Source organism: Stegodyphus dumicola, chromosome 6, assembly GCF_044657685.1.
Source record: "Stegodyphus dumicola isolate Sdum_Otavi_A_Nest chromosome 6, ASM4465768v1".
In the NCBI taxonomy this organism is placed as follows: domain Eukaryota; kingdom Metazoa; phylum Arthropoda; class Arachnida; order Araneae; family Eresidae; genus Stegodyphus; species Stegodyphus dumicola.
In genome coordinates, this window is record NC_140773.1 from 64,905,497 (window position 1) to 64,919,465 (window position 13,969).

The following is a 13,969-nucleotide window of genomic DNA, read 5'->3' on the forward strand; positions in this document are numbered from 1 at the left end:
TTATAAAAACATTACAAAATTTTTCATTACAATTATAACTCAGAGCAACTGAAATAAAGAAAACTGAAATCTTATCAAATGCAGTTTTAACTTTTCAGTTCTCTATTTTTTTTTTTTTTTAATAAGTCTCCTTTTAAAGGCCTTAAATATTCTCTAACCTGGTTTTTGAAATATGCAAAAATGTCCAAGTTTTTACTTCTCACTATTGAATTTTGGTTATTAAAATTACAACTGAAGGCTATTGAAAACCAATTTGAACTGAAATACTGTATATGTAGCATAAAAACTTCATGAATTTTAAAAACTGGATGGAATATCATATACACTATCATTTTTGTATTTAGGCTTTTTTCACTTTGAAATATATATATATGTAAATAATAATCATTGTAACTGCAATTTAGTAAAAGTTAAGAATCAAGTTAAAATAAATATGAATTTACACAAGACTAATGAAATCACATACATGATAAACAATATTTATTTTCTCTGTCAAACATGTGTTGTTAAGGGTTATTTATTACTTGAAATCAAATATTGTACTTAAAAGCCCTGTTGAAATGAAAGTATAAATTTAATAAAATACTAAATACCAAATTTCAAAAGTAGTTATATTAAAGAGAATGAAAGATTTATTTAAATTGAAAATCACTAGAGAGAATACAAGTACACACACACACATATATATCTTGAACAAATTAAAAATCGAAAATTAATATGCCTTTAAATACACTGCTTTAATATGTCACAGGTTATAGATATGTTCTGTTACTGGATATAGTTACAAAATTTCTTAAATCTTTAGAACCCTAAAATTATTCATGAGCAGTCAGTTTCTTTGTTTTAAAAACAAATGATTGAGAATGGAATGTACTTTCTGCAAACTTGGAAGTTTTTGCTTTTATGGCAAACAATAATATTCATGAGAAATTCAAAAGTGAACAAATTTGAGAACAGAATTCTTCCAAAAAACTATGCATGTGAATAAATTTGAGAAACTAACAAATTATATTGTATGAGAAGGCAAGAAGAATCCATTCATGAAGGTATTGAAATGTTGTGATCTTTACTTCTCCCTAAAAATGCGCTTGCAAAAACATCAGCCCTCATTTAATTCATAATACCAGAAAAGAGAAAAATGTGACACACACACTTCAAAAATAATAAAAGATTACTGTAAAAATATAAGTGTGCCCTACATGAAAATTAATAAACAAAAAATATGAAACCATGCAGAAAACTACATAAATAAAATCTAAGGCCACACAAAAATGTTAGTTTTGTTTTGGTTCAATTCTTATAATAGATTAGTAGCATAAAAGTTTTATTTTTTTGAGTGGCTTTTCTCTAAACACAGAAGTACAATGTTGATTAGAATGCAAGTTATTTTTTCCCTTGAAATATATTTCTGAAAATCATACTTGTCTTATACACTGACTACCAATAAGTATTTGGACACCTAGGCAAATGACGATATCTGTGGTCCTAAGGTACGTCACGGACTCCGCCGGCATATATCGTGTAGGAAGCAGCATCGGCTTTAGTCGCATGCAAGATGCCTCGCAGTTCGGAGTCTATGATTTCGAGAAAGATATAATTATCGGGTATCACAAATGTGGCCGATCCTTAAGGAACATATCTAGCGATCTGAAGTACCCAAACTCGACAGTGACCTATGTGATTAAGAAGTGGAAGGTGAACGGTGATTGTCGGAATGTGACCCGAGTCGGCAGACCAACAAAACTGGGAGATAGAGACCAACGAGTGCTGTGCAGAGAAATTCGGAATAACCGCACCCAAACGATGGCCCTCATCCGCAAAGAGTTTCAACAGGCATCCGGGAGTTTGTTTCAATGAATACCATCCGTAAGGAAGCACATCTGCTTGGTTTTCATGGTCGTGCTGCTTCCCATCAGCCTTTGATCATAAAGTCTAATTGTGCTGTCCTGTTTGTATGAAGTGTCCTGTTTGTATGAAGGAAATACGTATGGCTCCATAATGGATACCAGCATTATGGAGGATATTTTTTACTCTTATTTTTGTGAATTTATGTGGCGATGCCAGTATACAGATTCTAGTTGAGATAATTTTAGGAAGTTTTTGGATGCTGTTAAGGAATTTTGTTTGACTGAAGACACGGAAATTTCTAAATGAGGTAAGTGGATATTTCCGTTGTGATGGATATTTCCGCTAAGATGAATTTCCTTTTTTATGTTATTTCATTGTTCGATTTAAAATGTAGTTTATTGAGATTACATAGTTTTTGTTTGGCTCCTTGATTTTTTAAGTGAAAACAGATCGATGTGTACATGGACAAAGTCAAGGGACTGCGCAATGCCAAGTTTGTGCAATTCTTTGACTTGTTATTTTGGCTTAATGTAGTGGCAATTTTGATGCAAAAAACGAGGCTACACAAAGCCAAAACAACAAGTCAAAGAACTGCACAAATACGGTGTCCATGTACCACCAAAAATCACCAAGTTTCACCAAGGGGCACCCGTAAATATATTTTTAACTATATTTTAAGTATATATTTTTATATATAAACATGTTTAGTTAACTAAACATGAAGTTCCCCTCAGGCTCAATGCACCTGAATGTGTTCCAAAACATAGTGTACCCGGAGTGTTAAATATTCTAGTTTTCTCTTCTTTCATACAATAACTAAATGAAATGGAGTATTTTCAATATTGGAATTAACATTTGGGAAACAAACATGTAAGTATAACATAAAAATATTAGAGTAGCAAATATCTTTGAATAGTTTTTAGCTAAAACAACTGGAATTAGATCTGACATCAATAATGCATTATACAGTCAAAAGTCTTTAAACCGAACTCTTCGGGACTTCGGTGATTCCGGTTTATAGATCATCAGTTTAAATCTGGTAAGATGGCATGCAGAAATTATAAAATTAAAAATATGAAACCGTAATTTATGAAATAAAGAGCAATTATGATCTAAAGGGTATCAAAATTTACATAAAAAAGCTTAATATTTATTTGTTTATTTTATTAAACATTTCTTTCAACGCGCGCATGGGTAAAGCATACCTTACGCATAGCCGAAATTAGAAAATTGCAACCAGAAAACTATTTGATGGGTATTCATGATATTTATAATGATGAGAAATTTGATTTAAATCATATCAAAGACTGGAGTACATCGAGATGAAATACTATATTTAATAAGGAATTATAAGCCAAATAAAATAAAAACATCTGCCCTGAAGATAAGGATAGTGCTGACAGATCAACTTCCAGTTCATTGCGTGCCACGATGTCCACCCCCCCCGCAGAGCAGCGTGAAATTGATAAACAGATTTTGGAATGGTTAGAGAAACAAAGGATATGCCTTTATCCATTTTTTGAAGCAATTCCACTTTTTGTTTGATAGACATCGAAACATGCTTTCACTTTGTAGATCCTTTGGCAGCTCCAGAATCGGAAATTCTTTTTGACATAATCGAAAGTTCAAGATTACTTTTATAAAATTGATCTAACAGCCTGCAAAAAATAATAAGCCTGATCCAATTAGAAGATTAAGGAACAACACAATCTGCAACATTAACTGAAATAGATAATTAGATACTTTTAGCTTAACTTATACTGTCCGTTATACATTAAACACGCATGCGTTAATGTATTATGCACATGCGTAAATGCATTATGCATTTATGCATGCGCAGAAAGTTTGTAGCTTTGAGGTCCGGATTATGGACGTCCAGATTAAAGACTTTTGACTGTATAGCCAAAAGAACACCAGACACTTTGGATTTTAGACATTTTTACAAATTTCTACAGAAGTGTTTCATCAAACATTTCTGTAGAACTTGTTTTTATATAACTGTGGCCATATAAATAGCATACTTCCTTTTCCAGCAAAATTTTACTCATAAGTGCATTTAGAAAACTAACAACAATAATTAAGAAGGATAAATACTTTTTATCACTATATATCATAAAAAATCAGGAAATGCCCTGTGACGTTTCCAAAATATTTTACAAGACCTGTGCAATATTAGTATGTATTTTTGTTAACACGTGTATCAATGAAAATATAAAGGCTTCTTTAAAAAAAAAAAAGATAATTTCAACCAAATTTTCAACCAGTTTTCAACCAAATTTGAAAAAACTTACAAAAAAGGTAATATTGTTCAAGAGAAATATTAAACTGAAATCAGAAACGATATAAAGATGGACAAGAGGGTTGCCTTTAATTCCCTGAAAGATTCTGTTGCATTCCCATGCTGTTAAAACAAAATATTACACTTCAGAAAATATCAACTAAGTCTAACCTGAAATGGTAGTACTTGTGATGTAGGTTTTATGATCAAAGTCTACCCATCTCAAATGAGTCATACAACTTGAAACCAATATCAGTCTCAGGTTTTATATACATACAAGGTATTTTCTCACCCCTTTCCACATGCCTTTGTGGTGTACCTGGAAGCATGCCTGACACATATTTGGGAGGTCAGGAGTTCAAATCCAGACATTTGGAGCATTGCAGATTTCTGTAGCTTCTTGATATCAAAAAAAAAAAAAAAAAAAAAAAAAAAAAAAAAAAAAAAAAAAAAAACTAATGACTCAACAACATCATGGTTGTTTTTCCACTCAATATGATAAACGTTTTAGAAATATCTAAATATCTACATATGACAAAATAACGCAGATGGTTGTTGATAATCTGATATTAGATGAGCGCTTCATTAGGGAATGTACCAATTCACTCTTTTAATCATGTCCAAGAAAACTGCTGCATAGATAATTAGAAATTGTGATGTAGTGAATGACCAGATGGAATTTTGGAAAAGCACAACTAGCTTGGTAGTTGAACATAATCTATTTTTGGATGGCGAATTTCTTAGCACATGTTCTGTTAACTGATAGAACACTAGGGGATGCTAAACATGGCCCGTAATTTCAGATATGCAATTATGTCTTACATAAGGAAGAATAGCTAGCATAGGCTAAGCGGTACATTGCTAGCAGGAAGGCAAAATGGCAAAAGTGCATAGTTGGTTGCAGTACTTTTAAAGCTTGGAAAGTCTTTGTTTTAATTCCAGACAGTTATTCAGCAAAAGTTTACAGCAGTGCAGATACTGAACGGAAAGCGCAGACGCCTTGAAATGGTCAATGCCTAAGAATTGGTAATTTAAAGGTCTATTATCAATTTGTTCCAATTAAGTTTTAATTTGTTAATAAATTTTCTTCATATTTTTATAGCTTAGACACACATATATCTATAAATATAAAATTCTTAAAATTCATAACTTTGAATTTGGAAATGCAGTAACTTGAACTTTAGATCCAACATACAACTCTAATGAATAAGAAAACTAAAAAGAAATCTACGATAACAACAATAAAAATACATCTGTATAATTCCTTAATAAAAACATTAAAAAACTACTTTGAAAAGCATATAAAATCTTGAAATAACAACATATTTTAAAAGTATTTTAAAGTAGTAAACATTTAATATAACTACTGAATATTTTATTCGCATATAAATCTTAAATTTATAAGCAGCATTTTTCTTTTCATGTTTCTCTTTTTATAGTTTAATTCGTTTTTCATTCATTTTACCTGCAGCTGCTTGAATAAGAACACTCTGCCCAGGTCTCAAGTTGCCAAAATCCATAAGAACAAGATAAGCAGTCAAATAATTTGCAATAATGCAATTTGCTTCATAATATGTCATATTTTCAGGCATATGGTAACATTGGGATTTATGAACATCAACAAATTCACTCCACATTCCATATTTGAAACTCCAACATAATACTCTGTCACCAACCTATAATAATTAAAATATCAATAACAAACTAAAATTAAACAATTTTGTTCTTTAAGTACTAGTTTCCTCAGATTAATAAAATTTATAGGAAAAGTATCCTTATAGTTAAGTCTCAAAACTAATAAAGAAAAAGATAGCTTTAAATCACTGTTTTCTTAATTATTTTTAAGAATAACTAATGAAATGATTCCTCCTAAAGATTTATGCTAATAAATGAGATTTTAATGGGCACTGTACATAACTTCTGAATATGCAAGACGGAATGAAAATGAAAGTTCAAAATTGGCATATCAGACATAGTTTTCTGCAAGTTAGGAGCACATCAAAAGATATATACCAGACACGGCCAAACTGCAGCTCTACAACACCTTAACTGTGGCTTGTGAGCTACTTGCGATCCTTTGCCAACTGAAATGCGACTTGTTTTGTATAAACATAGTTTAATTTTCTAATACAAATGGAATTTGAAATAGAAATCATGCAATGCCACATTTCTTTATTAATCCTAACTTAATTTCCGATATTATGTATGTAAAAATTTGATAGATTTCAAAATATCTAATGCTGGCTTACTGTCAGAGCAACAAATACGTAAATATTACAAATAAGCCCATTTCTGGTTACAGTCAAAAGGCTTTAATCCGGACTCGTCGGAACTTCGGTGATTCCGGATTATAGATCATCAGTTTAAATCAGGTAAGATGGCATGCAAAAATTATAAAATTAAAAATATGAAACCGTAATTTATAAAATAATGAGCAATTATGATCTAAAGGGTATCAAAATTTACAAAAAAAAAAGCTTAATATTAATTTGTTTACTTTATTAAGCATTTCTTTCAACGCACGCATGCGTAAAGCATACATTATGCATAACCGAAATTAGAAAATTGCAACCAGAAAACTATTTGATTTGTATTCGTGATATTTATAATGAGAAGGAATTTGATTTAAATCATATCAAAGACGGAGTACATCGAGATGAAATACTACATTTAATAAGGAATTATAAGCCGAATGAAATAAAAACATCTGCCCTGAAAAAAATGATAGTGCTGACAGATCAACTTCCAGTTCATTGCACGCCGCGACGTTTCCCCTCTCCCCCCCCACGCAGAGCAACATGGAATTGATAAACAGATTTCGGAACGGTTAGATAAACAAAGGATATGCCTTTATCCATTTTTTTGGAGCAATTCCACTTTTTGTTTGATGGACATCGAAACATACTTTCGTTTCTAGATCCTTTGGGAGCTCCAGCATCGGAAATTCTATTTGACATAATCGAAAGTTCAAGCTTACTTTTATAAAATTGCTCTTACAGTCTGCAAAAAATAATAAGCCGGATCCAATTCGAAGATTAAGGAACAACGCAATCATCAACATTAACTGAAATAGATAATTAGATAATTTTAGCTTATACCATCCGTTATACATTAAACGCGCACGGGAAAACGTATTCTGCGCTTGTGCACACGCATATGCGCAGTCATAAAGGTCTTACGCGCACGCGTAAACGCCTATGCGCATGTGTCAACGCAGTGCATGCGCAGAAAGTTTTTAGCTTTGAGGTCCGGATTATGGGTGTCCGAATTAACGACTTTTGACTGTATTACTATTCTAGTTATGTTGCTTTTTGAACAGGTAATGAATGGTCATCAGAATACACTAATATGAAGTTTATCTAAGACTCGGTGCTAATATTTTTATTTAATTACTCTTCCTAACATTTTATCTCTCAAGTTAATTTTACTTCAGGCAGTAGCTGCTTACAGTCCTGTGTGATCCCATTGTTCACAACAGTTGTAATCCACCTGGAAGATTTGCTATTCGTTGTAGGGTACTACTTTTATTCAGTCCTTAAATGGCGTGAGTAACTGCTGAAGAATTACAGCCGAAAACATCGTGGAGGAAAAAACGTAAAGCGAAATCATCGTGGTACAAAACATTGTGGAAGAAATCAAAGCAAAAACATTGCAGCTCTAAAATATTGTGGTCGAAAATAAAGCAATTAAAAAACCTCCCAGTTTAAAACATCGTCGTTGAAAACATTGCATTAAAAAATAAAGTTCCTAGAAATCATTGCATGACTATAACATTGCAGACATGTGTTTTTCAGGATTTAATACTTTCAAATGGATATTCGCATAATGATTTGTGAGCACAAGATGGAAAGAAGGATAATTTTTTACTTCAATTTTTTTATTAACTAATAAATTTACTACGTTAGAGCCATAAAAACATTAAATTTAAACAAAAAAGAAATAATTTTTATAAGAGTATCAGATTAACAAAAGGGAAGAAAATAATCTCATAATTAGCAATTTTTTATAGATATGGGCATGCAGTTACTTATCTTCCTTTTTCTAATCTTTTTTAGATTATACTTTTCATGAGAAATTAGCAGTAAAACTTAATAAAAAATTATTAATAACCTTTGTTAGTTAACTATATCAGGTTAAAATCCTAATAAGTGCTATAAATTGAATTACTTTTAATGCTTAAGTTTCCATTTTACATTTTTAGCAAATATGTATTAGTTAATAAAAAATATCCTTCTTTCTATCATGAGAGCACAAATCATTATGAGAGTATCCATTTACAATCATTAAAGCCTGAAAAATGCATGTCTGGAATGTTATTGACATGCAATGATTTGTAGGTACTTTATTTTTCACCACAATGTTTTTAAAACTGCGAAGTTTTTGAACCACTTTATTTTCAAAGATGATATTTTGGCCTTTCGTTGTTTTCTCCATGACGTTTTCGTCGAACACCGCTGAAGAAACCTGTTTCTCCTTGCAGTCCATATAGAGCTCTTTTAATCTGTGGAAGAATTTTACGAGGATATATATATATATTTTGAGTGAACATTCAGCCTCTTACTTGGTTAGGAGACTTAATCTCAATTTTCTGCGGAACTCCTTTAAATTAATTTCCTATCCCTAAGTAAGTCAGGCAATTTTATGCAATTGCTTCATCTATTTCGCAACCATTCACAATAATATGCTTCATGAATACTTTTCCCACATGAAACTCTATTATTTGTAATAATTCCTTGGTAATCCTAGGCAGAGATCATAATTTATTTTACCAATAGTTATGCATGCTGAAATATTTGGAGGCATGAGAAGAATCACTGATTTGATGACAATTTAAATTTTAGTCAAAATGTTTATTTCCCATTTTATCAAATATTGTTATTCCAGATAGAGATCAATCACCTTAATCATTAAATTTTCATATCAATAACATTGCATCAAGGAATGAGGGATCAAGAGAATACAAATATCTATCTTTTCCGAAGTTTCTGTCAAAATCGGCATATTGATATTGGCGAAATCTCTTTAGCTTGCGATATTTTCTTGTATTTTTCAATTTCTTGTTTTATGACCTTCTTTCTTTCTGCCTCGCACTAGGTAAGAGGCACTTTGCTGCACTAGGTTAGTTGCTGGTAAATATTGCACTACGTTAGAGGCATTTTACTGCCTGGTATGTTTAAAATTTTTCACTGCTTAGTACTACTGCTCTGCAGCTGCACCGGTTACCCTGGCTCTGATGCCAGCAATACACTTCTTTTAATCTGTTGATATTTTTTGTCTTCCTAATTTTCAATCATCATGTACATTTGACACGTCCTTCATGAAAGCTTAGTAGCCAAAAGGAGAGTTGTACAATGATCTATTGCTTAATCACTACAAATTTGAGGCAATAATGTGAAATTTTGCTCCTGTAAATGTTTTAAAGTCTGATCTTTTATTTTCTAAAGTATCCTCTCCCTACAGATTCCATTTCAAACTCCATTTGAGATTTATTTTCTGTACACAGGTTAGGTAATCCAATGGAAAGTTGTACTATGTAACCGTTAGGCTGATAATAATTTATTTAAAACTTTCTTCTGTGTTATTTTACTTAGAAATTCAAGATGAGATGGTAAGTTATTTGACCACCTATATTGTCTAGCAGTTAGAATATGGTGGATCTGTTCACCTATTTGGCAAAAGCTTAGAAACTAAAACTATTGTGCAGACGTCTGCCATGATACAAAAGGGCTTCACATTGAACAACTGTGCATATCCATAGAAATATGAAGAGTTATGCATTCACGTTATATCTGCATTTGTGAAATAAATGAATTATGGTGTTCTGTAACATTAGTTTTGATTTGCCATGTATTTGAAAAACAGCTCATTATTAAACAGCTACGTTGAAGAGTTCGGCTGGTAGACAGATGGAATATGTGCTTGATGAAGCGTTTATATAGCCTGGCATGAACTACTAAATTTATTAGCAATAGGTAACGTATGTCCAGAATTACCATAACGATTCAAGAGGTGGTTTTGAGAATTTTCAATGATGCGCATGAACTTTGTTATCTATGTCCAAAATTAACAGGACAATTGGAGAGATAGTTTCAAGAATTTTCAATGATGCGCATGAAATTCATTATCTACGCCTAAAATGAACAGGACAATTTGAGAATTTTCAATGATGCACAGATGATTACTAAAAAACTGTGGCAGATTCCATTGGACGCCACACTGAAATACTGTATCAGTCAGGACCACCATGAGAAATACTGATTATTCCAATACCATTGAAATTGCAATCATATTCTTTTTTTAGTAAATTCTTCTATACTGGGTATCAGTAAAAAAAAGTTATCCCAAAGTTTTACGAAAAAAGTTTAATGATTTCTTAGGATAGGCTCCAAAGATTCATATGATCTCAGTATGTTGGTCCTTATGTTAATTGTGTGGAGAAACAAAATTACTTTTATGCAAAAGCCTAAACAGATTACTAGCTTATTTTTAAATAAATATTCTTTCTTGAATAACAGTTTCTCTACAGTGTGCATTGACGTGTATTTAATTTATTCTTTCTAAAAAACTGCTCATGAGTTTAAAAAAAAACACTCAATTTTCTTTTATATAATGGTTTGTAATTTACTCAAATAACATTTTTTTATGTAATTGTAGACCAGTGAATATGCTTTCGATTCATTTTACTTCTACTAAAGGGGGAAAAAAATTATAAACAGAGAGGTATAAAGGAAATCAGAAGAAAATATTTGGTTTCTCTACCTGATGGAAAAATGCTCAGTTGCCCAGGGCAAGAGTCAGAAATTTTTATTTTCTTGGGACTTAACTTTTCTCAGCATAAAACAGTAGATATAAGACGTATTTATTCTATTTATATGTAATCATGTTAATCACATATTCATTAATTTACATCAAAAGTTTCTTTATATTTATACCTGTATCATTATTTTTGAAACAATATAAATTTGGACTTGCAGCTCTTGAATGTTCATAAAATCCATCATGCGACTCCCATTGTCTCGAAGTTTGGCCATCCCTGATATATACCATATATGTAGGGTTACCATATTTTAAGAACAAGAGCTTCAGGTTATGCATATTTGTGCGTGGGGAGGGCACATTAAGTAAAAAAGTTGAGTGAAAAATGGAATGGAGTAAAAATAAATCAAGTAAAAAACTGAAATGGAATCTAATTAAAAATATGCTTTACTCAATAATACCAACACTTTTTATCAATGCAATCCTGTATTTAATAAACTTTAATTAATAAACATTAATTAAAATGTTATGTAAAAATTTACTGATGAAAATATTTATCTCCATTTCTTCTCCCAAAATTGTCTATAGATGGACATGTTTAGGACAATTAATGAAAAATTCATTTTAGAGAGTAGAAAGCCTCTTTTTGAATGTCGTACAAACCTGTATGGCAGATAAAAAAAATGGTATCAAGGAATAAAATAAACTTATACAGCACTCACAAAATATCCAATGCATTAAAAAATAGACAAAATATATTTTTTGCAGCATTTCTACTCTGATGTGGATGCCTGGGATTCTTGTTTATGTTCCACTCAAGCATACTTTTCATTAGCTAATATTTTGCTTAGAAACTCTTTTCTGCATTCATGAAATATGTATGAAAAATCATTATATGAATATTTGAAATTCACTTCCAAATTTAAATTAATTTTTTTTTGGTGTGTTGTAACTGGTTTTTTTGCTTAAGGGAAAATGTTGTTCATTGTTGAAAACAATCCTTTATGACCTAGTGTATTTAATGGTGAACTGATTAACTGCACATACAATGAGTTTCATTTAATAATCAGACTTTGGACAAAATTATATAAATCATGAATGTCTGATAACTTTACATATATAGCAATAATGCTGTATTCAAATGCACAAACCAATATGGTTTGGGCACTTCAGTAATGATGAAAGGCAGCTGGAAAAGCAAAATGTTTGGGAAGATCTCTAAAGCTAAAAGACAACAACTTGTTGGAAGCTATTGAGAGTGATGTCAATATGATCGTAGTAGAATTGGTGGCATAGTGTCGTACTAAGAAAAGTACTCAAGAAACACATTCATGCTTTGAAATCTGAGATCTACTTGGACAATTTATTCCATGATTTACTAAAAAGAGGTACGGATGATTCAAGGTTTTTCTGCAGAATTTAATAAAGAATGAATTATATTACATTTTAGTTACTCATAAAAAATATAATAAAATAACAATGTAACAAATTAACTTCTTAGTTTTTCCTTGTTAAATATTTCTACTTATATTCAACATAAGGAAAATTTGAAAATTCTTGCTGTTTTTATAATAAAAGTTTCACAGACAGCAGTAGTTTAAATACTTGGCATACAAAAAGTTGTATGTTGTGTTGGCAACAGTGTGATTTAATGCATATTAAAATTATATCTTATAAATTTTTGACTTTCTGATTTTTAAATAAGAAGAATAAAAAGGTTAATATATCAATTTCATAATATTTGTGGAAAAATTTTTCATTCATCACCAGAGCCAGCATAATAGTTGGTGCAAAAGCACACTGATAACATAGTTTAGGGGCAGCAAAATTTTAGAATTTAGAGTGGCATCCAGCAGCAAAATTTAAGAATGGAAAAATTTTTTACAATTTAGGGAGGCATGGAGTGGTAGAATTTAGAGGCACAAAAATCTTTAAAGCTTAAAGAATTACTAAGTGGCAGAAATTAGGACCTGCAAAGCATGCATTGGACAGCAAAAAGCTATATGCTGATATTGTTCATCCCCTAAGTAAGGTTTATTTTGCGCATGACTTACCTGCTAGAATACCTTTGATTAATTAGTATCCGAAAAATAATTGAATTGAGAAAGCTTGATGTTAAAAAGCAGGAAACTAGAATATAATTATCAATGGTTATTATCACATGCAACAAATAATTACATTTTGCTACACAAAACGAAATTTCTGAAACTGGCAGTCAATGGAAAAACATGAAACAAATCCTTAACAACTTCAGGACTATTTTGAATACAACAAAAATATAAAATGACGGCAATACATGCTTATACTGCATTTTATCACATATGTTTTTATACTTATTTTAAAACTTACTTTGAATTCACTAACATCCTCACCAATTTCTGATACTATACCAGCTCCTTCCAAGCCAAGAATAAATGGAGGTTTTATACCGTAAAATGTATATATTCCTTGTCTTGTATATAGATCAGAAAAATTCATACCGCATGCCTTAACTTCAATAATGACATATTCTTTTTGTGGACGCGGCTTCGTAATATTTTGCAGTTTAATTTTATCGTAACCACCGAAGCCAGTTAACATCAAAGCCTTTACAGTTTCTGTTGCTTGTTCTTCCGCTGAAAGGGAAGAAAAATAAAGACATATGGAATTAGAAATTTTAAATTAAAAAATTCACATTTTTTTAACATTTAAGCGCATAAAAAAACTTATAGATACAGAGAAAAAAAACAGATTGAAACACAATAATCATACCTTCCATAGCTTGCAAATTAATTTGTTTCACAGCAGTACAACAATCAGACCTGAATTGTCGCAAAAACGCCGGGAGCGAAATTCCCCAACTCACGTGATTTTGTTGATATTTTCTTTCCCGCGAAATTTTCAGAAGAGTTTGCTTCTTAACATGCAATGAGTCATAATTTATTGCGGCTCGTCATAGTTATTTACGAGTCGTGACTATTTATTTTAATAAAAACAATGAACTAAAGAAATCAATGCAAATTAATACATCTGACAATTCTGCTAGCGTAAAGATGCTTTAAAATTTTAAAGACTTTCTAAGTTTGTTTTTTCAGAATATGCCGTGAA

At 31.1% G+C, this 13,969-nt stretch overlaps 1 protein-coding gene across 1 annotated transcript in view; it reads right to left on the reverse strand.

The window, feature by feature from the left end:
• LOC118188248 (NADPH-dependent quinone oxidoreductase VAT1-like) overlaps positions 1 to 13,760 on the reverse strand; it is a 48,495-nt gene extending 34,735 nt beyond the window's left edge. Inside the window, exons 1-3 of the mRNA XM_035358642.2 lie at positions 13,634 to 13,760; positions 13,232 to 13,497; positions 5,592 to 5,802 (exon numbers count right to left, since the gene is read on the reverse strand). Coding sequence (XP_035214533.2) covers positions 5,592 to 5,802; positions 13,232 to 13,497; positions 13,634 to 13,640 — 484 coding nt within the window. The 5' untranslated portion in view covers positions 13,641 to 13,760. The remainder of the gene's footprint in view (positions 1 to 5,591; positions 5,803 to 13,231; positions 13,498 to 13,633) is intronic.
• Between the last annotated feature and the right edge of the window lie 209 nt (positions 13,761 to 13,969).